The sequence below is a fragment of the Manacus vitellinus genome, unplaced genomic scaffold (genome assembly GCF_001715985.3).
Source record: "Manacus vitellinus isolate BGI_N305 unplaced genomic scaffold, ASM171598v3 scaffold_3_pilon, whole genome shotgun sequence".
Classification (NCBI taxonomy): domain Eukaryota; kingdom Metazoa; phylum Chordata; class Aves; order Passeriformes; family Pipridae; genus Manacus; species Manacus vitellinus.
The window spans coordinates 39,253,427-39,279,899 of record NW_021940535.1 but is presented as its reverse complement, the minus strand read 5'-3'; the positions used below and the strand labels follow the sequence as shown (position 1 = coordinate 39,279,899).

Genomic DNA, 26,473 nt, shown 5'->3' with positions numbered 1-26,473 from the left:
TTACTGTAAGGCACAAGGGTTATGGGAAAGGAAACATTTTACATGGGGCGGGAAACAAATGTGCTTTAGGAATAGCCATTAATCTGCTCATACTGAAGTTCACAGTACAAGGAACTCTATGAATATAAACTAAACCAGACAGGAAGCTTCAATTCCAGTGATACAATCTCAGGTCCTTATGATGTTATAAAACATGGTCCTGATTCAGCAAGGTCACTGGGTACATGCTTAGTGATATGGGTGCAAGACATTCCATTAGCTCCCATTAGGTTATTCACTTAAGCACATACATAAATGCTTAGCGAGTTTTGGTATCGCAACAAAATGTGTCATTGAGGCCTAGATCAAGAATATCTTCATATATTACTACTATTCTACAACTCTAAAATTAGCATGAAGCAAAATCAAAAAGCTCTAAGACACAAGAAATTGTATGGTATCATTTGTAGCACATCAGTAATTGTGTGATCAACATTTGTGACATACCACATGGGTGGTTATGTCACACATAGGCTTTTGAAGATCCTTTAAGCAAAAAGCAAACAAGACTATCTGTTTTAAAAGCATCTTATAAATCAGATAGAAATATTGTAACTTTTTCCTTCTGTTTTCTACTCTGACAGAGTATAAGATAAAATCCTATACTGGAACTTACTATGTAATTTCTTTTGTAGTTTGAACTAGCTGTGATGTAAGAGATACTGTAGAATAAAACCCTTGCAGGATGATTTAGCTTTCTAGAAGAGAAGGTTTTTATAAGATCAAACAGATTTTGCAGTTTAAATTTCTTTAAAGAGTGTAGTTAAAAAATAAATAAATCACAAATTGAGAAAACTTTTAAGTGAGATTTTGAAAAGGGATGGAGAATGCTGAACTGGATACTGACAAATGCTTAAATATTCCAATAAACAATAGATTATTCATCAGACTAAGTGTGAATATGCCACTAGACCATCTCAGTTTACCCTGCTTTACCTGTTAACAGAGTATTTAATAAGTTTTTCTCTTCAGTGGGAAAGATGGCTTATGGTCCTCTGTATTTACATAGTTCTACCCAATTTGCTGGTAGAGTCATTAGGAAACCTAACAGAGAACTGACCCCGGGACAATACGGAAGGTTAGCACCAACTCAGGCAAATGCAAACAACCAGCCCCCAGTAAAAAAAAGAAGGAAAAAACTGCAAAACCCCAGCATGTACAAAATCATAGGGAGTGTTCTTTTTTTAAACTCGGATACATTCCCTCATTTGGTTTGTCACACAGCATCAACGAGCAGCTGCACATGCAAAAGTGGCAGTGCAAACCAAAATGAGAATAAGCAATGTAAAGTGGAAGCAGTGGAAGCTTAAACTTCCACTGAACAAAATTGCTTACACAGTTCTGACATAACACTGAGGAACTTTGTCTTCTATCAAGTTAAATCTTCATATTAAAGAGGTTGCATTTTAGGAAGTTATTTGGGAGACTTCTCATTTTTGTCTTCCTCTACACCCCGACCTTTTCAAAAGTCTGATTCTTGTTTAGACTGACTAACGCCCCAAAAAATTGGCCCCTTTCAAGTTTCCTAAATTGAGACAAACAAATATACCTCCCTCTCCAGCAAAACAGGGTTCTTTTGTTTGTTTTGGGATTTTTTTGATCAAGGGTAAGCAAAGATTTTCTTCTCATTTGTTGCTGTGAGCTACGTTAAGTAAGCATAAAAGGCATGAAAGAGTCCATTCAGCTACTTACCATTTAAATCTTTAAAACCAACTGTAAAGCTGAATTGATCGTTGGACTCTTTGGGGGATGGAGGTGGTACAGTCTCCACTCCTAAACTCTGTTAAGGTAGAAGAAAAAAACAGGTATCTGATGATATAATTACTATTACAGATATTAACATTTCTAAATCAATTATCTGAACTTATCTAATGAAATCAATTCTTCTTCAAGGAACAGAATGACACAAACTGGTTTCTAGGATTATGACTAAACAGATAAACTAAATAGGGCCAAGACGAGGGTTCAAGCACTGTCTCACAATCATGTCAAGGGTTTTGCATGCTTCTCAATCCCATGTTGATCCATGACAACAGCAACTCCTGTCAACACACCAGCAACACCTAGGCTTGGTGTGGGGAACAGCAGAAAACAGGACTGCTTCTAATCCAGACAGTGGACAAAGCCAGACTGAGTTTTAGCTTTCTTTAGCTTTTTGGGGGAGGGTGAGAAAAGAGCTATGTACATATTTAAGCTACAGTGTCATTTTCTCTCCAGAGTGTTTTATTTACTAATATAAATGTAACTTAGCTGTTTCTTTCTTCTGCTCTTTGAAAAAAACCCCAAACCCAAATACAACAAATGAAAAGACATGCTGTTGCAATGTAAACTGTAAATGTGCTTAGTTAAATAGAGAATTCCCAGTTTCTGGCAGAAAAGCCCAAATCTGAACTTGCATTTCTTTTTCAGCCTTGTTATGCAATGTAAAGGTATCTCTGTGTGCTTCTATCATTTACACATATTTTAGGAACACGCAGATTGGTAAAAAAGTGTGGAAAACTATCTCCACTCTTGGTTTGGAATTTAAGAGTCTAAAGAAATTAAGATCCAAGTCTGTTAACTGAAAGTCTTCAGACCTTCAGACAGGCCTGTCTCCTTCTCCCATATAATGCTGATGTAAGAGGTGATGCCAGAACTTTGGAAAGAAGGAGTCAGTCTCCATCTTTGGAAGACTCTATTCCATCAGGTAGTGCACTGGTGAGCAGAGACACAAGAGGTTCACTCTGTTGGCATCACCTGCACTCGTAACAGTGCTATGTCCAATCTGAGGAGGTAAAAATTATCATAAGCAGTCTTCTGTTAATTTTCAAGGCATAATAATAACATGAAATTACCATAAACCCCCTCCTCTTTATATATATAGATATATGTACAAATAAAATACACACTATTATAAAGAGCCCTTCAAGAGCACAAAGGGCCAAAATGTTGTGATTTGACAGCTAAGAATGTCATATGAAATCTTGGCTTTCACACAGATTAAATACAATTTCTATTCTGAGGCTCAGAATTATTGGTATCTAATTTGTCAAGCACTGAGATTCACCAAGAAGAAAGACTCCCTCAAAACAGAGGCTGTAAACAGACTCACACAGAATCCAAGATCACAACTTAAGTGTTTTTGAGCATGCATTTACTAAAATACAACAATATTATTGTCTTTGTAGGGTTTTTTCCTAGGAATAAAAATTATCCTTTCATCAGGTTATGCAGGAAGTATTTAATGACTAGAGCTTTAGAAAAAGGCTCATGTTCTTTTATACTTTCCTCTCAAGAGTGTATTCTACACTGGCAATAATATCTCTGTAAATTCTTGAATGCCACCCTAGCTGTAACTTAATATTTTGCCATATATAAAGATTATTTTTATGTATACATTCAAAATGTTGCTTTCATTTCCAAAGTTCACATTTGATACTCAGGTTACATCCCATTTACCCATGTATGCAAAGCATTCAAGTCTGAAAATACAGACTCAGACTCTTCCTTTTATAACAAAATCTTTCAATTTCTTTGGACCAAGTCCAGAGGAATTTAAATTGGTGACTTGGAGTTTTTTTGAGAAAATGTCTTTTGTAAGCAATTAACTCTCTTTAAGAACCTACCCTGCACTGATATTACCTTCTACTTCAGGCCACTTGTTTTAACTGTCAAGCAGAAAAATTTAGTTGAAGGTTTTTCAAAATAATATATTCGTATTTATTCAGAGTGGAAGTATATGAAAAATGTAGAAAATTTACTTCTTTTCCCTGACACATAATAGCTATTTCACTAATTCTGACGGAAAAAAAATAATTATTTACCTGGGTCAGCATATCCATCTCTCCAAGCAAATTGCTGAACATTTCATCTATATCATCACAGGTTTGCTCCATCTGAAAGAAAAAAATCCACAGGCAGAAAGTCATCAAAAGTTCATTTCCAAGGCCAGCAATGGTCAAAACCAGAAGACAGGCAATGTTCTTTTATATTGTGTTCACAATTAACTTTAAAACAATTGTTCATGACTTGCAAAAACATGAATCCATAACTTAAAAGTAACTACTAACAGATCAGACTCTCAATATGCTTAAACACACACTTGGGATCTACACTCATCAGAAGTTCCAACAATCTCCTTATATTATCTATATTTCATAGGAAGTCACTAGCTAATAAACCATGGTTGTATCTTACACATCAAAGAAATGTAGCCTGTGAGAGATGGAGAGGGAAACAAAGTTTAAGGTTGAGAAATTTCTGCATGTTTCATCTTGAAATCCTTCTTTCTTTGGCTTAGACAACTATTACTACAGGAGTTTACTGGGTGTCATCCAGTAAACTGGGTGTCATCCAGCACCTGGCTATGGTTAGGTACTTGACCAACATTTGGCTCAATATTTCTTTTTTTTTTTTTCAAATACCAGTGCACTGAGAGAACTCCAGTCTTACCTAACCTGAAGATACCTGAGGGTCAGCACTGAAACAAGGGAAATGGGTACATGCTGCATGACAGTAAATGGTTGTGCTTGTTGCAAGAGGGCAGGGTGAGGACAGGATTGCACATTGGTGGTGCTGAGATACAGTAGAGACACAGCTTCTGTAATAATCCTCTTCCTCTTTAAATTTGTTCCTTTGCAGGGAAAGAAGCACTGTAAAAAGGGTGTCTGACATGGAACATTACTAGAGACAAGAATTAGAAACATGATTTTTCTTAAGAGGCTCAAGCCTCCAAGGGACCGAGAACTGTAGCATTGATTGCATAAAACCAGGTGTCAAACCAGGGCCGAACTTTAAACATTTAAGTAGCCCTACTGCATCACTGGGTTTGTGTGCACCTGTGCTGGGTTTACGTGGCTTCTGTGAGAAGATACCAGGAGTTCCCCCATGTCAGAGAGGGACAGTGGTTCAAGCTGGCTCCAAGATGGAGTTCACTGGCGATGCTGGTGGCATCTCTGTGACAACATATTTAAGAAAGGCTAAAAAATGCTGCACAGCAGCTGCACGAGAGCAGTGAGAAAATGTGAGAGAAATAGCCCTGCAGACACCAAGGTGAGTGTAGAAGGAGGGAGACATGTTCCAGGTGCCAGAGCAGAGACTCCTGGGCAGCCCATGCTGAAGCCCATGGTGAAGCAGCCCATGGTGTTCCCCCGCAGCCCACAAAAGATCCTGCTGGAGCGGATATCCATAAACTGTACCTTGTGGAAAGCATCCAAGCTGGAGCAGTTCTTGAAGAATTGCAGCCTGTGGGAAGGTCCCACATTGGAGAAGTTCATGAAAGACTGTCTCCCATGGAGGGCCCCCATGCCAGAGCAGGGAAACAATATGAGGAGGAAGGAGCAGCAGAGACAAAGCATTAGGAACTGACAGTAATCCCCATTCCCCATTCCCCTTTGCCACTTGAGTGGGAAGAGGCAATTGTCAAGTGATCTCTGTCCTTATCTCAAAACATGAGCTTTTCATTGTATTTTCTCTCCATGTTCTGCTGAGGAGGGAAAGTCATAGAACAGCTTGGCAAGCAGCTGGTAGCCAGCCAAAGTCAACTGACTGCAGCACCTTACAGGAGGAGGACCAACCTGATGCAAGAAAGCAATCAACTGAGGACAGAAGCAACTCTAATGACAGTAAAGACTGGCAGCAAAAGAAGACCAGCAAGTACACTATTCTTCAATCTTAATGCTTTTCCTTTAATAGAGCACCTTGAGCCCCTTGACTATTTCACAGTTAAATTATAAAGGCCACTGAATCACTAAAGTCAGTATCTGATGTTTGAAAATCTTTTTGGTAACACATCTGTAACATGACAATACTGGAGCAATTTGAGCTACTCTACTTACTTTGGACTTCATCTTTCCAGTATCTATGTAAGCATGATTGGCTTAATTTCCACTTGTCCTCTTACCACCTGTATTATTCCTGGCACCAGAACTCACTAGGCATAGCATGTACAGCTTTCATCAGTCAGGTTCAGGGTACAATCTACCTCCTTTAGACCTTTTTTGTAGCCAGTGTAACTAAACAAGGCACAGGAAACTGGGAACTGAACTTTGAACTTTCATATTTCTCTCAGATCCCAGAAATCAAAGATTTAAGAACTGGATACTGTTAAAGACATTTTAATAAGATGTGGTTGGCAGGGCTGATGGTAACCCTATCCCAACACTGGAGATGGCACAGCTATGCCCATGGAACAGGGAACACACATCACACAGCACTGAGCAAATGGAGAGTTAAAGTCATCTTTTTGCTTTATTTCCAGCTGACTAATCCACACTGGATGGCTCCCTCTCTCTGTCTGTATCACACTTACACGGAGCTTTGCATATAAAATTCTGTTTCTGTAGATTCAGCAGTATGCTGGGTGGCATATGATTACTGAATCTTAATTCATTTATTTGAATCAACAGCTGTGCAGCTTCCTACCCACCTGGTACTTGGAGAATCAATTTTCACAGAAAGGATAGATAAAATGGCACTTATTTGATCAGGGAGAGTGAAGATACATTTGTTATGTGACAAAAAATGGAGCTGCAGTTCATATTGAGAAGTATCTCATCAATATTTAAATAATACTGAATAATTTTATGTTTTCCTGTTTTCTGATTTAGGAGATCAAAATATCTTCTAAGGAAATCTCATCAGTTCTAACTATTTGTATGTTTTTGAGGGTTTTTTTTAAGCACTAGTTAGATCAACTTTCAGGAAAAGGTCTTCATACAATTCTTTTGACAAACTGAAATTCTCCTTTGCTGTATTTTTTCAGAACAGGAATATAAAAATGACAAAAAATTACTCAAGTTACAACCAGTTGCAACCTCTTATCAAGAGGAGTAAGAACTGTTTAAAAAGAAAAACAATCAAACCTAAGAACACTCCTTAGTAGTTAACAAAAAAAAAACCTAAACAAAAAGGCAAGAGAACTGAATATTGGACTATACCAGACTTTTCACTAAATTACAGGATCTGTAGAGGTTCCAGTAAATTTGGAGTTCCTTCTTTCCAATTATATGATTTTCTGAATCTTCAGACACATTTGATTCATAAGAAAAATGTAATCCTATGAAAAATCAATGTGCAAATAATTCTGTAAGAATTTTCACTGTTAAATTGGAGCTGAGTTAGTCACTGATGACTTTTCCTCACTGACGTCTTCAAAATGACATTTAATACTTGGGGGTTTTTAACCTTAAGCACGTGGTGGAAGGGAGAAGGCATGAACATATATTTTGAGAAGGAAATGTGTCAGTGTCCCTTTCCAGTGTCATTTTTAATGAAGAGACATCCACCATCACTAGATGGATAAAGTCATGTTGTCACCAAGCCATTGCCTCTACTGGTGTCTTTATCTTCTCTTGAATTTTTATTGATTGGGTTTAGGAAAACAAAATTACTATTATAATTAATGAATACCCTGGAAATATTTTTATATTAAAACACATTGAATGATCTCTTAAACTGATACGAGAACTCTACATATTCATCAGAGATTTTGTCAAGAACTAGAAAAACAAAAGACAACAAAATGAGTCCCCATAGCATGGAACTGCAAAAGAGTGTCCATCCACTCTCCTCCTCTTTGACTCCTCTCCACTCCTTTCCATTTTGTTTATTTGATTGCCACAATAGGAACAAACAGACAAAACAATCTGCAGATTTGGAAACTATCCCACTGGATGTTGCTCCATTTTGGACCAGAAATTCAAAGTGAAATGTATGAGCTATTATTAACAAAAAAAAAAGGGAAAAGATTTACCAAAGTGCTTAGGAGAATATTGAGTTTCATGCTCAGTCACAGAATATGCTGAGTTGAGTTGAACGGGACCCACAAGGATCATCAAGTCTAACTCTTAGCCCCGCATAGGACCATCCCCAAGAGTTACATCATGTGCCTGAGAGTATCATCCAAACATTTCTTAAACTCTGTCAGGATTGGTGCTGTGCCCACTTCCCTGGGGAGCCTGTTCCAGTGCCCAACCACTCTCCGGGTGAAGAACCTCTTTCTATTATCCAACCTACACCTCCCCTGACACAACTACAGGTCACTCCCCCAGGTCCTGTCACTGGTCACCACAGAGAAGAGGTCAGTGCCTGCCCCTCCTCTTCCCCTCATGAGGAAGTTGTAACTGCAGTGAGGTCTCCCCTCAGTCTGCTCCAGGCTGAACAGAACAAGTGACCTCAGCCACTCCTCATACAGCTTCCGCTTAAGGCCCTTCACCATCTTCATTGCCCTCCTTTGGACATTCCCTAATGGCTTAATGTCTTTCTTATATTGAAGTGACCAAAACTGCACACAATATTCAGTCCTCCTCTACAGTAACTTTTCTGTCAGGTTTTTCTCTATTTAGTACTAATACCAGGAACTCTTAAAATCACTATCTACTACAATAAACTGAAGACAAAAAAACCGCCCAGAACAGTACTTTTACAAGAAGTTTTCAAGGTTATACATAAGATTGTATGCAGAGAAAAAAATAAGAATTGAAATAAAATGAGGAAATTATGGTTGTCACAAACATGCTAAGGAGGACCTTGTGCAAAGGCATGTATATGAAACCTAGCCTATTTTTAAAGTGTTTGATTTTCAGACTGATGTCTTCTAGACCACTCTTTGAAGTCACACCAAGCATACAGTCAAAGGTATTCCTTGTCTTTTATTTCCCCAGACTTTCACATTCTCAAATTTTCACTGAGCTCTCATAACATTTTCTTAAATTTCTTTTACTTAATAGTCCCACCTTTCTCATACTGTATATATCTAACAGGTTGGGACATTTTCTCTTCAGCTTGCTATTCTAACCACCAAGTCTCACTATTTACTTTACATATATTAAACCCTCACAGGTTTATTTAATACATAAGTATTGACTCATTGTATTTTGACTCATCAGTTCACCCCACCATTTACCAGAAGTCCTCCAGACATGCTAAATTTATTAATATTTAACTTCCCAATTTCAGACTTAGCAGCCTCCTTACTGATAAAAAGAATTTAAATCTAAATTGAGACACGAATAGTAGAATTCTTGTATTTTGTGGTACTTTTTGTACTTACAGCATCTTTGTATTTCAGCTTAAGAAAGAATATGGTTTCTGTGTATTTGCTTCTACTTCTCCTTGCCTTTAGTGTCTGTCTTTTTTCTTTCACATGCTTTGCTGCCATTTTCCAAAGACCTACTTGCATCCATTCTGGTGCCCCAGCCATTTGCTTTTCCCAAGAACCAGCCTTCCTGCCCTGGATGACAATGCAAAACTCCTGTGCACTGTATTTCTAAATCTGGCAACAGAACCCCACAAAACTTCTCTCTTCTGAATATCTACTCCTTATATATGCTTATTTTGAAACTGAGATGTGAATTTCTAAATTTTTTGAGCTATGGACTAGGAAGCTGGAATTAAGTTCTCTCACTTCTAACATCAAAGAACTTTAGCAGATGCACAGGAAGAGATGGATGAGAAACTCCCAGCTCCAACTCACTGCGTTTGCAATGAGCAACATACTTTACTGACAGTGAACAACAGTATCTTTCCATGGGGATGGTCCAGTACTCAAGGGCACCAAAGAAATACACTGAGAAATTCCTTGCTCAGATACAAGAATGGAGAAGCAGTCCTTGTACTCACTCTCAAGCTGCACAATTCTAGCTGGGTTGACTGGAACCTCATCTATATTGTTGTGTCATGCACTGACAGGTGGAGCAGGAGCTGCATTTTCAGGTCTATAATATGAACTCTATAATTATAATCGGGATATGACTTCTGCATGGTTGCATACATTTTGATTTGTTAAGATATTAGAGGGAATAATAAAACCAACTTTATAAGAATGAAGAAATTTTTGTGATTTGCACACTTACATAAGACAATAGCACTATGTCTATAAACAATACATGGGAAATTGAGTTGTTTGATACAATCTTTAACACTTGACAGGAAGCTAACAGAATGAGGAATGAAACAGTGGCACAAAATTCACCCTGCTTAAAAAAAAAAGGAACTATTTGAAAATATAATGAAATCTGACAATGTGATTACATGGTGTACATAAAAAAAACCTAGACATGGTACTACACTAGGCAGAGTTTGAACAGTTAATACCTGATAGCTCTGAGAAATACTGAAAGCTAGTCCCTTTCACCGGAAGAGTGGTCTAAGTCACATGGCAAAAGGGCTTCTGCACTTGCAGTTAGAAAACAAGCTCAAAGCCCTTGTGAAATACTGAACAGGAAACACCAACAGTATTGCACAGAAGATACTCATCTTTGCAACTCAGTCTCAGTTGAGTGGATGAAGCTTAAACAACCTAAGGGCTACAAACAAAAAAAGGAATGAGGAACAGCCTGGCATCAGTGGATACTTACAGTGGATTCATGCTATGAACAGTATGAGGAACAGTCCACTTAGTGATGTGGTGAACAGTTACAGACACACTTATTAAATTCATATGCAAATGGCAAAGATAAAAATACATGAAGTGTATTTTGACAAATCACACAGGAAGACCAAAAGCACACCTTCAGCTCCTAGTCCCTGCACTACAGCATGTGTCAAAGCAGCAAGTCCACCAAAATGAACACTTGCTGTTTGACTATTCAGGTTACCACTAACAGCATTGCAACTTCCTGCTATTGCTTAATTCTGAAAGGCTTTCTGTAGTGGAAAGAAATCTTTCACATTTTAGAGAGACCCATCAGTAGCCCAGTGATTAAAGTGCTCAAATCAGAGATTCACCCTTCCATATTACACACTATGCAATGTAGAAAAGCCCATATCAAGGACAGAGAAAAAGAAGAAAATTAGGGAAGCATGACAAAAGTGACAGAAATCCCACCATAAAGAGCAAAGCTGGAAAGAGGGCAACTGTCACAGGAAACAGATGTGAAACTAGGGTGATAAAAAAATGCATCAAAACCTAGAGGAAAGTTACTGCGGCATCATTTCATCCTGACTTATAACACAAAATCGATGGGATAGTAAATGAAAGTCTACACAACTGTTCCAGGGAAATGGGCACAGTGTAACTGTGAAACTCATCATCAAAACTGGTGAGTAAGCAAGCTGGTTCTCTCTACAAGCAGTTATAGTTAGAAGTGTTACTACTGCAGAGAGCTTCAGGCAAGGATGATGAACCTCATGTTTCAAGACCTAAAATAAAGGCTCCAGCAATTTGGAATCAGAGTAAAGCTTCCATGATAGACACGTTATACCATACCTTCCAGCACAAGATTTCTTATATCTCCTCCTGAAGCACGTGATACTCACCACTGAGTAAGACACCTTTCTGGCCAAATTGACTGCAGGTCTGAAATAGATCTAACAAGGTTTCTTACAATGACTTTACAGTTAGGTATCAAGAAAAACTCATACTACTCACATGTCTCCTATATAACTAAGTCAGGTAGGATGGAAGTTCCTTAACCAGCTGCTTCATCATGTCTAGTAAAAAGTCTTTAACAGATATTTAGGTACATTTTTATGAAGTAGAGTAAAAGAGAACGTCTATCTGCAGAATTGAGCCTAGAGGAATATAATCCAATTTGTTATTAATTCTAGTAGATACTAAGAAAGGAAATAGAAGTTTTGGAGTGATGAAGGCAAAATGGTAGCTGACACCAAGCTTTCAAAATCACAATTGGCAAATAGCATGTTGCCTTTCCTCTCACCTACATAACATGCCCTTGTTACTCTGTTCTGTTTCAACACTAACTCATATTTTGAAAAGAACTGATCAAAAGCAATTAGACTGCTTCCAGCACTATACTTACCTAACATTGATAAGCATGGTATTTTCCAAGAAAAAGCTTGCACACGCTGATAACTCTGAAAGCAGCTTCTTATTCCCTATTTTTCTGAGAAATCTGCAGCTGAATACATTGCATATTTATCTCAGGGATGGATCTGACATGTTATAACTCTGTTCATGATGGAATAGAAGTGCCACACTAAAATACCAGTAGCTGCAGAAAGTCTGTACAACTGCACACCTGCAAAGTACCCTTACTAGTTTAAAAGTGAGTCACATTTGGCTTTGAATTAAAATAAAAATGGCAGATAAATACAACCTGGTGAGAATCCTTTTTTAATGTTAGCCTGAGGTAGTAGAGCTTGTACTCTACTAACTGCAGAATCCTCCACTCAGATATAAGCACAAACATCTTTAGATATGGGCACTCCAAACTCACAGATCCTACTTCTGTTTCACAGAAATCACAGGTATGCCATTTATACATTTAAGCTTCTTGAGAGCTTGTTGCCTTTTTTGCTGTTCTGGAATTTCACAGTTAACTCACATGTATTACAAGAACAAATGTGGAGTAAGGACTGATTTCGGAAAAAGCCTTTATTAGTCCCCAAACCCAGATTTCATAGACCTGAAAGCTACACTGCTCCACTTTAATGATGACACCAGTTGTATTTTACCCTTGTTTCGCCAAGATGATAATAATAATTTAAACACCACAGGAACCCTATGCACAAGTACACCATCATCTTTTTCAGTGATATTTGAGTATTTCATTTTCCATTGGAAAGCAAGAGAGAGAAAGAAAGAGAGGTTTAATATGTTTGTAAAGCACCACAAGACACTGAGTGTGAAGCCAGCCTTCAGATGATGCTGCCTCTGTGCTCCCCAGCCTTCCCATCTCCCTGATGCACTGTCCCAAACACACACTCTTTTCTTTAGCCTCCTTGCCAAGAGTGGTGTTTGGGAGAAGCAACTGTGGGTCCTTTTCTTAGGGTGGGGCAAGATGGCAAGATTAATGAAGGGTCATAGAGGCTCGTTTAAGAGAAGCTAAAAGGAACAAGGGACTACCTAAAAGCTTACTCACAGTATGTCAGGAGGAGGGGGTTAGCAAAGGGTTCTCCATCTGAGAGAGGACAGGAAGAACATTTAACCAGTGACAGGCAGCATATGCTGTGGCTATGGTAAAAGGGTGCAGAGGGATATGGCATGCAGGCTGGGTGGACAGCTCACTCCTCTCCAGAGTAACTCTCAGGCATAGACACAGAGTCTGGATCCTGGGCTCCAGAAAATGTAACCCAATTGTACGTGACCAGCCAGGGACTGTGAGTTAAAAGCAACTTATGTAAGGGGAAAAAAGAAAATCCCAGTGTAAAGCACAGACACAGGGATGAGAGAGTTGTGGAGTAATTTCTAGATACCAGAACTTCACTTTGTACCTTCCTGTCAGCTCCCAAAGGGTATTTTTTCTGTGGAACTCAACAGCAGTGCCACCTCTATTCATTTTTATATAGTATCCTCCCATCAGTCAATTTGCTTCAGCCCAGCCTGTGCTTCTAAGACCACTATAGAAATAAGGTACGGTTACAGACTTGCTCATCTTCTTTTTCTTTTGTCATACAATTAGTTGCTGCAGAAGGTCCACCTTGGAGACCTTCCCCACATGAGCCATATAGGCAATACAAACACTGTGCAGAATGAAGAGAAGATGTATTTCCAGTCCTATGTCTTCACACAGATTGGCAGAAGAAACAATTCCCTATTCTGTGCCAGATTACTGGCACACAGGAACAACATCTCCATTCCCCCAACTTATCTTCTCCTGGGAAAGTCAGAAAGATGGATAGAAGTGTGGACCCAGAGCTCATGAACCAGCTTATCCAGGGTCATTCCTCTTGTGTTGATAATGTGTCTGCTTCAGGTCTAGTCAGGTATAAACAACTGCAGACATATGAGTTATCAGAAAATATGAATCTCAGTTCTAGTTCCTCCCATTCCCTTCCATGGTGGCAGAGGAAAATAATAAAAGAGTAATGTAAGTTTGACTAGCACAAATTTATTCAGTTTTCACATTCCTTCCCATAAACTGTAGCTTGTTGGTGTTGGTGTAATATTTTCCTTCCTTTTTTCCTGTTACCCAACACTGCTATACAGAACTTGCATGACAACAAGAGACTTTTGTACTTTAAAAAATTGACAGCAAATGACAATAGTCTAATTATTAATTGCACATTTGCTACTTTGAACTATTCCCTGCATTCCCTTATGTCACTGAGCTAGTGCAAGTGTGTCTTGTGGCTCTCCACTAAATGAAGATTTTGACATTTGCTTCACAATCCATGAAGTAGGCTGATCCCACGTTATTAGATTGTCTAGTAAGCATAAAATGGCAGTCGAGGAAGCCACATATGAGAGAAGAAGGCATACAGGGGTCTAAAACGGAAGAAAATCCTTCCCCTCCTCAATTCCCTATAGAATCAAGAGATGTTGAGTGTGGAATAATGAAAATAAAAGAACAAACTTAGGTGGGCAAAAAGGAAAGAAAAGTTACAGTACCAAATTTGAGTGCCAGAACTGCTACATTGGATAGTCAATGTCTCATCTTTTCCAACATTCACTCCCTTCCACAACAAGCCATTAGTTAAGCACAAGATATCCTATAAGGGTCCATGACACAACTGTCTCCCTAAACAAATAACTTATTCCTATGCTATAGTCACTGGTAAAAGCTCTAATCACCATCTCTTATTATCACATGTTCTTATTACTGCCAGAAATGCCTAAGAGAGGGCACACACGGTATGGGAACGGAACACTGAAAGAGGAAAAGACATTAGTATAAAGTGCTCTAACAGGTTAAGAGTGAAGTAAAAGGGTGAAAGCAAATCTGTAAAAATTTTTTGAAAGCCACCTGTTTGTTTCATAAATAGTTCATATATTAAAATCAAATAAAGCAAGTAATGCTCTAATATGAATTTATAGACATTTCATCAAAGTACAGTGCTCAGTTACCACAGTGGAAAACTAACAGTAGAAACAGTAGAAAAATTAAATGAAGACTTTTTTTTATAAACCTTTTTCTCAGCTTTACTACTGACTGAAGAGTCAGGTACAATTTCAAAGTCCACTACTAATTTTTCTCTTAGCAAAGCTGTTTCTTTCAGTCTATATAACAAACAGTTATCACAAGCAGCTTTAATCCATGGGTTTCAGATGAAGATCTGTAAGGAAAGTGGAAGACTGGAGTCACCACAGATGGTATACCTGTGGTTGCTTTGTCATAACACAGAAAACCATGAACAGCACAAAGGAAATAGTTATGAAAAGAAAATGCAGCAAGAGGAGAAGAACCTTGTGACATTTCTATTTCCATTCTTCCATCTCTGAAGATTTTCCATAAGAAGGAAATGTCACTGTTTCCCTCTCTTTTCTTCCTTAAAAGTGGAGGAAGGATGGAACAACTGATCTGGTCACAGCAGTTCCATCATGACACAGGGGAGACAAAAGAGGTCAATCTAGTGACAGATATGAAAGGCTTTGCTGCATTTCATGTAAGAATATTGCCTCCATGGGACAGAACTGCAGTTAAGTTTATGCTAAATCCCTTTCTAAGACTGGTAGCCAAAAACACTTGTGTTTGTGTTTGCTCATTTGTGTTTGCTCTTTCAAATATCAGGTCTGCCAGCTTCCCCTCAGTTATGAGGATGTGGTCACCAAAATACAAAACTAAGCCATAACTACAACAAGTATTTGGGAATGTTATCTGTGTTCATGTTTTTGGCCCATATTCTCACTTGCTCAAGGTTATCTCAGAAATAAGCCCTCCAAGCCACATGTACAGCAGACCTTTCAAATATAAGATTTCATCAAAAAGCACAGAGAACAGTAATGTATACTTGACTAACATTAATTTTTTTTTCATTTGCAATTGAGAGAAAAAACACATCGCCTTTCAAAAATGCTTTTTGGGCTGATACATCCTTCTTATTTTCGTGCTTCAATGAAATCCCCATAGCAAGTGAGGGAATGGGGGCTTCTAGTATTGTTAGAAAGTACTAGAAAAATCTTCAAAAGTACATCAAAATCTTGCTCTGAGGCAGAAGAAAACTAACCATGTGTCTGCAGTCTGGGTTACCTGAAGATGCAGTGAGCATCAAAATGGATCAACTAAGGCCACTGAGGAACAAGTTCTCATTTGCTGCCAATATGGACTTGATACCAACAGGTTAATTGATAATTCTTTTGAACTTCCCTGCTCTCCTGGTGAGTTACCTTTGAGGCAGACACATTATTTTGCCTAAAACTGGGGACTCAGAAGGTCATTTGCAATTTTTATCAGCAAAAGCATCCAGTGAGTGCCTCTGTGATTTTGGCTCCTAGCTATTCTCTCTATACTTGATTGAATAGCAATGCTGCTAGAAGCAGATTTGCTCCCCACATATCCCCACTCTCCCTGATGGGTGCAGGTACAATGACAAGATTTTCACCAAAATTTTTATTGTATCAGTTGGACTGGTTGAGGACAGCTGAGGACCTTCCGTTGGTGGTGGTATCAGCCATGCAGGGTCTGCTCATCACTGACAGCAGATACACAGAGTTTTATTCTTTATTATTAATGTTACATGTTACACTTTTACATCTGCTGCTTTAGATTACAAGCAAACACAGAGTGAAAGTGGAAACGGACTGAGATGTATCCAAAGCAAAACTTCCATCAGAAATGCCTGGGTATCTATGTCTAAACAGAGTAGCACAGAAAAATTCGTTTTGTATATGCTGAACCTTCTTTTTCTTCTAGGATTCATAACGCATCTACTCCCCAAAATACTCCTAGTACTTCTAATGACTGTAGCCCTAATTTATTTCAGCCTAAACTCCTAGAATGCTGGATCAATGTTCAACAAGACGCAACAGTGCTGTGTGCAGGCTGGTGTAGCTCCTGGTGGCAAAAAAATAGGAGCACAATTAGCTAGCCACAGGTCTGAAAGGTCACTTCGTTGGAAGAAAGCCTTTGAAACTAATGACAGGCTTAAACTTTTTAAACAATCATTACCAAACTAGTTTGTGAACTCCCACAGTAAAGTTTAAAGTCAGATCAAAGTCATCTGTGCTTCCTTCCCATTCAAAGCCCAGGAGCAATACTACAAATTAATATTGAGGGGTGGTGAGGAACACATGCTCATATATTCTGATGTAGACACTCAAAAGTCTCCTACAGAACCTCGAGAAGCACATGGTACCACCCAGTTTCTTTCTTTCAAAGTGCAACATACATCTTCTACACTGGCAGCTATATTGTTAATAACTCGGGTAGCCATGCCTGGACGATAAGGAAAGCTGCCTAAAATGCCTGCTTTTCTGAGAGCCATTTTACTATATCATGGATCACTCCTAATTGTGAAAAGACATATTGTGGGGTTTCTATGACATCTGCATCTGACCTGGTCATCCCAGGCTCTTTTCAGACAATGAAGGGAAAGAAAGGCAATTTTATAGAGCATGGTAGCTGTCTAAAACCGGGCTGCTGAACCAAGGTTTAGCAGTATCTATCTCTCTCTAAAAGAGACTGTAAAGGTGACTCAGAACCTCAGGTGACTAAAATGCCAATGTCTAAAGGTGGATGAGGAGAGCCTGTAAAGCCCAAGAAGTGCTTTGGATGGTCTACATGGATGCAAGTTACCATTGTCACTACAGACCTCCCAAAGGGAACAAACTAAAGCTTCCATATTGCTGCAGGCAAATAAGAGGTCTTATTTTCACCTTCACCCCAGATCAGCACCTGACCACATGAAGTCATCATCCCAACAGGTTAGATGGGCTTACAACAAAACAAGTCAAGACACATTGCAACCAAAGATGAAAAAATGGTCTGTGGGAAAGAAAAATACATGTAGTTTGCAGCAAAAGCAGGAAAGGACAAGGGCGTTGATATCTGAATGATATGTAGGAAATCCAAATTCAGCTACATTCCTGTAAAACAACCTCTGAAACCAAAACATGCTTTTAAGAAAATCCACATCCCCAAATCATCTTCTCAATGGTCAGACATTCATGAATCTGCAAAAAAGACAAGTCCTCTCTTGAACAAGGCAACCCCTTCTCTCAGCTGTGGCAATACTCCAGGCTGGTAGTTTTCTCAGACATTTTACAGGGCCAAAAACATGCAATAGCTCATCCCTCCATCCACAGATTGCCCAAGTCCTTCCTCTCCCTTCACGACTCATGGCAAGCATGACAAGGAAAGCTTCCTGCCTCTTTTTCCTCTTATTGCTGTAAGACATTTCTTCTAACAGGAAAGGAGCAACACGGCAAAAGCAAAATCTTAATGGGTTGGGTAAATTTTTTTACTACCTAAGAAATTTTGGGTCACAGTACTGAGTTAAACTGTTCCAATATCCATATGAGCCCTTCTGCTCATACTGTTGCCCCTTCTGTGCAAACTGTTACCCTACCAAATATGTTAGTCTCTTTACAAATTACAAAAAAGATCAAATTTTGAGCCTGATTTACAGGCCGAGTTATGGTATGTGATCTAGTAGACACTGGCCAAGTATAGTGACTTTTGATCTGTAAAAAATCAAACTTAGCTGTAATAGATACATTTGATAACAACATAAACCAGCACTTCAAAGGCATCATACCCTGCTTGAAGATACTGCACATCTGATAATCATGAATTCCAGCATGAACAATTAAAACACAATTCACTCAATAATTACTTTGAACCTTCAGTCATTTTCCCTCCAAACACCAGAGCAGTCTGTAGTACCCACAGGAGGTATTTGAAAAAAAAAGAGAAGATGCAGAGAATGTTTAAAAGTACCCTTTCAGAGACAATACATTTTTCCAGTTATGTGCGTTCCCAGACTGATCAGAATTTTCTGGGGATATAAAACAAGGATCGCTCAGTTATCTGTAATGCTCCATTGATTCAACCTCCCAAAGACATTTGTAAGCCACATTTCAAACCAAATTATCTCCATTTTTAATCAATGCTTCCACAAAGCATTAAGTACAATTAAATGCAATAGTTTCCTTAGAAAGCTCACAGGGGAAAACAGAACTGAAGAAGTTCAGCAAAAAGTTAAATATTCTGGTTTAGACATAAAATTTTAACCTAAATTCACATTTTTTGCAAAGTTACCAGAAAAAAAAATTGTAAAGTTAGTGAAGTTAGTGAAGACAAATGATTAGGAATCTACACATGTGGAACATAGTCCTTTGGAGCACTGGGGCTTACCTATTTGATGTATTAAATCAAGCCCTGACTACCTTTACACCACTGTTGAGCAGGAGCAGGGTAACTAACTGACAGTAACATCAATAGAGTCATATGTGACATGAGTATTTTCTGGATGCAGGTTTGGAAGAGATGACAAACCACACATGTCATGTAATTCATAAAAAGAACTAGAAGCAAAGAGGAAAAATGATTGCCAAAATTCTGAGAACAAAAGTTCTGAGGGGCAGAGTCGAGCTGGAGCCAAACAAACCAGAATAATCAGAGTAATGTGGGGCAGGAAGTGACTTCAAAAAGTGAAGCTGCTAGTTTGGTGGAACCCTGCATATTTTCTTTGTAGGCTGTATTCCTGCATGAAATTTTTAATGACAGTTCAGAAGGTTGGATCATATGCTTCCTAAAAGACACTACTGCATACATCTTCCCAGTGTGACAATGAATGGATTTAATAACTTCTCTTTTGGTGCACAGAGGATTGAAAAACCACCCCCAGCTTGTGGAGACTGCATTTCAGTTACTTCTCTGTGGTGTTCAGCTGAGGGTATCATGCGGGATGGACCTTCTCAAACTCAGACGACATTTCTAGTTCTTCCCTAAACCACGTGGCTAAATATACCACCAGCAGAGATGTAAACTGTGTTCTTGGGAAGTCTCTACTGGCTGTTTTGCCGTAACACCAGTCTTACATGCTTAGTTTGAGAGGTTATCACATTCTCCTGATGTATTTTCTGGTCGTTTGGTCTACAGTTTTCTCTCGCCTGCCTTCACTTTCCTAACGCTGCCACCTGAAACAGGGCACTGTGCGTCCCTCGGGACCCCACCAGCCTCATGAGGCTGCAGGGAAGCTTTGGCAAACCTGCCATGCGAATGATCAACCTCCCAGACGCTCTCGCAGGGTCTGGGCAAAGGGAAGGTCTGACTGGGATTAACCCTACCCAGAAGAACAACCAACACCGGGACCCAGCACCGCGGCACGAAATCCGACGACCCCGTTTCAGGCCACCGAGGCCACGCTGCGCCGTCGGAAGGTCCCTGTGTTCCCTCTGCGGACCGACGCCCTCCGGGGGCACCACAAGCCGTGCCCAGAGCGGGGTTTGCCGCACCTCCCCACCCCGAGCACCGGTGCCTGCGGGCCGGACATCTCCCCACGGCGAGCAGGACACCGCACACCCCCGCTCGCCGCAGCCCGGCGCCTCTCCCTTCCCGCGGCGCCGCCGCGCCGGGTCCCGGGCTGGCGCCGGGAGCCCTCGGGGGTCCAGGCCGGTCCCTCCCTGCCCAGTTTACCTTCGCGGGCGGGCGCAGAGGGGCCGGCGGGGTCCCGAGGCGCTGCGCAGGGGGCGCGGGCAGCGGAGCGACCCCCCCCCCCGGGGCGTCTGGACGGCACCTCAGCACACGGACACCCCCCCCTCAGCCTGCCGGGAAATGGGGCCGCCCCGCGGCTCCCTCAGCCCTGGGGCGGGAGCCGCCCCGCTGCCCCCAGCGCCGCCCCTCCGCCCTCGGCCCGGGACGGGCGGTGGTTGGTGCCCCTGTACCCACCGGGGAAACCCGGGCGGCCAGTGCAGCCCAGCGTAAACCAGCCCAGCCCTGCAGCCTCCCCCGGGCCGGGCGCTGTCGGCTGGGCATCGCTGTCAGGTGCCCTCTGGTTTTCAGACAGAACTGTGTTTCTTTCCCCGCTCTCTTTAGTGACTCTACGTCTTCTCTAAACGATGCTGCCGGCAAGGCAGCGAATTGCTTTCATAGCATTTTTATGTAATTTCATACCTTGGAAAGGACTGGTTTGAAGTGTGCTTAGATTTTATTCACTGAGTAGAAATTATTCCATAAAATGTGAAATTCCATAAAAAGATGGGGAGGAAAAAAGAAATCAGAGGTTTCCATCTGATGTTAAATAGGCAGGTGTCAAAATTCAGTGTAGCTTTGGAAGGGTTCATATCACCAAGCTAAAAAGATGAGATTTTAAGTGTTGCAGCTACATACAAATAGACCCCTCTCTTGATTTAAAATCCTATTTTCAATGTCAATAACTTTGCCAAAACAATGCTTTTCACAGATTTTTTTCATATGTATCTAACACACTGACAGGAAAGTGAAGTGAAAAAAGGTGAAGATGTCACCATCTCCAGCTTCTGTTACTTCAGTTCAGAGAAGTCATCAGGTAGTTTGGCTTTGTCTTGTGTTTATGGGGAATTTGTATTAAAATTCCAGATTTCCTTCCAAAGCAGCCAAGAAATCCCATGTTTTGTTCCTCCAACACTGCCAGAGATAAAATAATTATAACAGAAGGATGGTAGCATTTTAAATTACCACCATGTTTTTCACAGCAAATATGTTTCAATGCTTTAAGGGGTAATTGCTTTGAAAAATTCCAGCTGAGACAGCTCAGCCAGATTTAAGAATGCATTTAGGGAATAGTACATTGTTCTGCTCATGTTATTTAAAGAAAACCCAAATAATTTCATTGAGAAGCTGGCTTAAATTTACCAGAGACTTTGCTGAGGTCGGAGCTGTGTCTTTGGTCAGGCATGTGAAAACGCATCTAAATTTGGCAAACAGCATTTGAAAAATCATGCACATAGTTAATAAACAGTTATTAGTTCAGCGACTTGGGAGTTTGACATTCCATGATACCGCATATTCTCTTTGCTGAGTTTCTTTGCAGTTGCTCCCTTTGACTTTTGGTATCATCATGGTGCCAAGGGAAGATGTAATTTCAAAAGATTGATTGATAATTAATCTTTTTTTAATTATCCTAAAGTCAATTTTTAAATCAGTACCTTGCACTGACCACTGTGCATGTATTAAAAAAATAATATCTGATGGTGCACTTTGTTGTCAAAAAGTATATTTTCACTTCTATATGTGACCTACCAGTAACATGGGCACACCCTGATTACAGTGGTTTCACACTTATTTTGTTATTGTTAAATACATGACCAAGGTATTTGTTATAATAATGTAGAAAACATCTATTCTGCTTGTATGAAGGGGCTTTTGTTTTCTCTGTCTCTAGACTTTTTCTGGTCCTCTCCAAGTATCCTAAAAAAGGCTGAGAAAGTTGAATGGCAGTATTTTTCAGCTCTCATTATACCTGGCTGTAACAGAAAGATGTCATTGTCTCTAAGAGGAACATTGGAGATGAGAGCAGCACACCTCTAGAAAGCAAAGAGAAAAATAAAAGAAATCCCAGAAAATCTTGAGTGCTATCTGAGAAGCTTTTGGGCTGCATTCAGGAGCACAAGGATTGTGATCCTGTGGGATGGGTGGAGGCCATCATGTATTCATAAGGAAGAAATGTGGTGAGGGAAATGCTATGGCAGACATGAACTTGATTAACAGTGTGTCCTAATGTTACAGAGTGGCAAAGCTTGCAGGAAGAGGAGGTGGAAATAAGAAAAGCTTCCCAAATTGTTTTATCTTCTCTCAGATAAAATGAATATGCAGCAGAATTCCAGCCCTCCATTCTGCTTGGTCTTCTCTGAAAGCTTTTCATTTTCTAATGGAAAGAGGAGACATGCACCCCACCCAAGTTTCACAACAGTTGTATGACTCAAGATCTAACACGTGCAATTAGAAATGGTTCTTTTCCTTTTATCCTGGCTGAGCAGATCACTGTGCAGATATGCTGTCACTATACACCCTCAGCTAGGGAAGGAGGGGGAAGAGCTTTATTAACCTCCACAGTCCTTTTGGATTGCATATACTAATAATGTAAGTTTCTATAAAGCAGCAGATAATTTAAGAGTTAAAGCAGAACATCTGTTTTTGAAAGGAAACAGATAGATATATTTCTAGTGTCAGGAAACCAGCCATTCATTGGAAAATTTTTTTTTTTTTTTAACCATGAGTGTGTTCCCTTAAATTTTATTGAAATCACTTTATACACTGATAATGTCATGACTTTATAGAGGTTGACCTTAATTTTCTCTACAGGGTAAATGAGACACTACACTGACTAAGATCTTACCTGCCCAGCATAATGCAAGATCAGCCCATAACCCTCAGTGTTATGAATGGAAAGGCTGCAGATATATAAGATATTTCTAAGCCATTGTGCCACTGGCCAACATTGAAAAAAAAGAAAAAAAGAAAAATAAATATCAATCAGTGTATTAATTACACCTTTTGTCATAACAAAACACATAGAACAGAATTGAATTGTTTTTTGTTTATTCAAACAAAGTAATGTTCAGATGGAAGAATGAAGGTTTTGATCATAGAGGATAAAGGTGTATATATACAAGCTACAAAATAGGATAAAAAAGTATCAGTTTAAGGCAAGTGATATCTAAAGGCTAGAATATCCTCTTTTCAAGTAGTACTCTGTAGATACTGAAAATCTTTGGTACAGTGCCCAGATGATCCTCTGGGGTACACCAGATAATTTCTTTCACCAAGACACTGTTTTTTCCAGAAAGCTTAAAGAGGTTGCAATTAGTGTAAAGTGAATCACATCACCACATCAGACTGTAATGTCAGGGCATTCTGGAAAAATGTTTGGCATCTTCTTAGATGATAAGGCCAAAAGCAAGTGTATAGCGATAAGCAGGTAGCAACTATAGGTTTTACATTCTTCCAATAAGAACTAATTCTCTTTAAGGGTGGTTTGGGGTTTTTTAAATCCATTTGTGGTTGTGCAATACTGCTGAAGACCTGCAAACTATAAAACTTCCTATGAGAAAGATGGAAACCTCTCATTTGAGAGTTTATATGGAAGAAATTACCAATAACAGCTTTTGAAAAATCACAGTAAACCAAATTGAAGTACAACTGCATTGAATAGAAAAGCTAGTTAACAAGTACATCACATAAAATTCTTTAAAACTAGATCAAATGAATAAGCTGAAACTCAGTGTGCTAAAGAGCATTCTGCCCATCTGTCCTTCCATCCTTTTGAAGGCATCTTTAAGCAACTCAGAACTGAGAATAGAATTATTTCTCCATAACTTACATGCACTGGTTCTTACAGTGAAAACCATAAGCAAAACAAAACCTCAACCTGGATGAAAAGCTGAAGATGTTTTAATCCAAAAATGTTAGCAGTGAAGCTAGCAAATTCACACTTTTAACTGCAGAAAATCAGAAGTACTTCCAAAAAGTCTATGATCAAAACTTAGTTACTAAAATTCTGTCCACTATGATTGTTTTGAAATGGATTTCCACTTTTTTTTTAGTCTGTGTATGGTAGGGCCTCAGGTCAGTCAATAGCTTCCATTTCTACATATAGAATATATTCAGGCAACAATTTAGATGTCCAGGCTTTACACTGTTAAAATTTCAAAGGTCTTGATTAAAAAGTCAGAGTTGCCTGAGGGAGACTTTTTCATTGGGTTCAATGAGTTTTAGATCATAGCCTAAGTTTTCCAGCTGTCATATATAAATATCCATACATGTGTACATCCATATTTTTTTCTAACTGTATGTAGAGGATATATATCCCTTTCTGTTTCTTCTGTTCAAGTCAGCCCACTTCTTCACCCTGAGAGCTGAGAATCTAACACAAATTGCAGCTGAGGTAGGAAAAACCTGACTAATGCCTCTTGTTTACTAGCTTTATTAATCTTATGATAAAATGAAACTGTCTGCACCCTTAAAAGGAAACCTGTGAATGTCATGAAATGGAATATTGAAATCTCGTATAGCTTATTCAAAATGCTACTTGTTATTAACTAGAAAATTGTAACCTGAAGGCCTTCGTTTGAAAATGTCAGCATTTATTATTAACATAATTTCTTTAGCTTTACAAGATAGGCTTTTAGGTATTGCTCAGAGCAATGTATGCAAAAGTTAGCTTAGTGAGAGCTATCATTTTAACTGGACATTTGATTTTATTAATGCCGTGTGATAGATTTCACATGCATGACAAACTAAGCATGATATAAGTAAGGTTTTGAAGCTTCTTACTGAAGTGAATATAAAAGGTATTCAAAAACAAAAGAAGATGGAATTATCTGGCTTTATTAAAGGCAATAAATTTATGGTGTATTTTACTAACTTAAGGCTGCTCAGCCTTTTCCTTACTCACTTTTTTCCTCTGTGAGTTATTTCCCTATGCACTTTTCTTTCCTGATGGCTGAAATGTTATAAGCATGATTTACACAGGTAGAATGTTCATTTGAAGTTTCTTCCATCCAAAGGTCAACCTGTGTTAACTTCTCTGAGAACAAGAACTGAAATTGGTCCTCTGGTCATTCCAGTTTGAACTTTCTCCTTTACTTGCTACATGTTAACTGCTTCATTACATTTGCATGAATATTAAAATTTACCCTATTACCTAGAGGTTCAAGGAAAGCTTAAGGGAAACACTTAATGGTCTTATTTTGACTATACAATAGTAGTTGCAAACAGCTTTGTAATTTTATTTTGAGATTTTTTCTGTTATTCAGGGTTAAAAATAAACCTGTACCACCCCCCACCACTTCTCAGCCATTCATTATTTTCACAGTGATTACAGAAAGCTCTAAGGAGATAATTGTCGGTACTTTTTTGCTTGTCAGAAAGTATTAGCAAAATCTGAGTATGTATTTACTCTTCTTTCTGTCTCAGTGGGTAACGTTCAAGTATAAATGCCAGATTACATCTTATTGCACATGCATTTGATTTTCTGTAGCTGAATGTCAATATTAGGCTGCAAACTTTTCTGCTGTTTATAATAAATGTGTCTGTCACTTAGAGCATGTGTGTAGTGTATAGCATTTGGCCAGACATAATGGGCAATACAGGGTGAGGAACAATATGGGGAAAGCAGAACTATAAACTACCTGTATTATCTTTTCTAATGTGAAGAGGAGTAAAGTAGAGGTTTTGCATAATCACTTGTTTCCCATCAGCATGAACACTGTCTGCAAGGAAATGGTGGAAACCTTCAGAAATAGTCATCAGGCCTATTTTTTTCTACAGTAGAAGTTCCTGATAGTTCCTGCAAAATAGGTTTCAGGTGTGTGGCCCTTACAGCTCATAAGGGGCCAAAGTAGAAAGCAGTACTTGCTTCAAGACCTTCAACTAAATATGGAAGCAGCTGAGGGAAACTATCTTAGAGTTTCATCTTCTAGCCCCACCTCAAAGGGAGATGTGTATGAGATTAACTCATGCATATGGAATTCACAGCTGGAATTGGGATACACAGTCAATCCTTTCTGGTAGATCCCAGTGAGCCAGATCAAGTGATGTCATAGCAGTGCAAGTAGAGTCTACAGAATAAGTACATGTAATGCAAAACTTTGAGGCTAAGAGCTTTTTCATGCCACAACAGCTTTGACCTGTCTTGGCCAACTCAGAACATTACGTTAAATTTGTGTGAGATACAGGACAATCTCTAAACAAATAAATATTCATTAGTTTCTACCCTTCAACAATCTTGTATGGTGAATGCTGAGAGAAAAGCTACTTGCTAGAGCTTAATACTCTGCAGTAGTGGTCTCAGCTCATGATCCATGATTTACATGACTGCTGATAAATAATTATAAGATTGCCAGGGAACT

General features: G+C 39.2%; 1 protein-coding gene across 1 annotated transcript in view; it reads right to left on the bottom strand.

Moving 5' to 3' along the window:
* Nucleotides 1–20,302, bottom strand: part of APBB1IP (amyloid beta precursor protein binding family B member 1 interacting protein) — a 65,266-nt gene extending 44,964 nt beyond the window's left edge. The window contains exons 1-3 of the mRNA XM_018075192.2: nt 20,280–20,302; nt 3,843–3,914; nt 1,732–1,819 (exon numbers count right to left, since the gene is read on the bottom strand). Of these exons, the coding sequence (XP_017930681.1) occupies nt 1,732–1,819; nt 3,843–3,914 (160 nt within the window). The 5' untranslated portion in view covers nt 20,280–20,302. The remainder of the gene's footprint in view (nt 1–1,731; nt 1,820–3,842; nt 3,915–20,279) is intronic.
* Between the last annotated feature and the right edge of the window lie 6,171 nt (nt 20,303–26,473).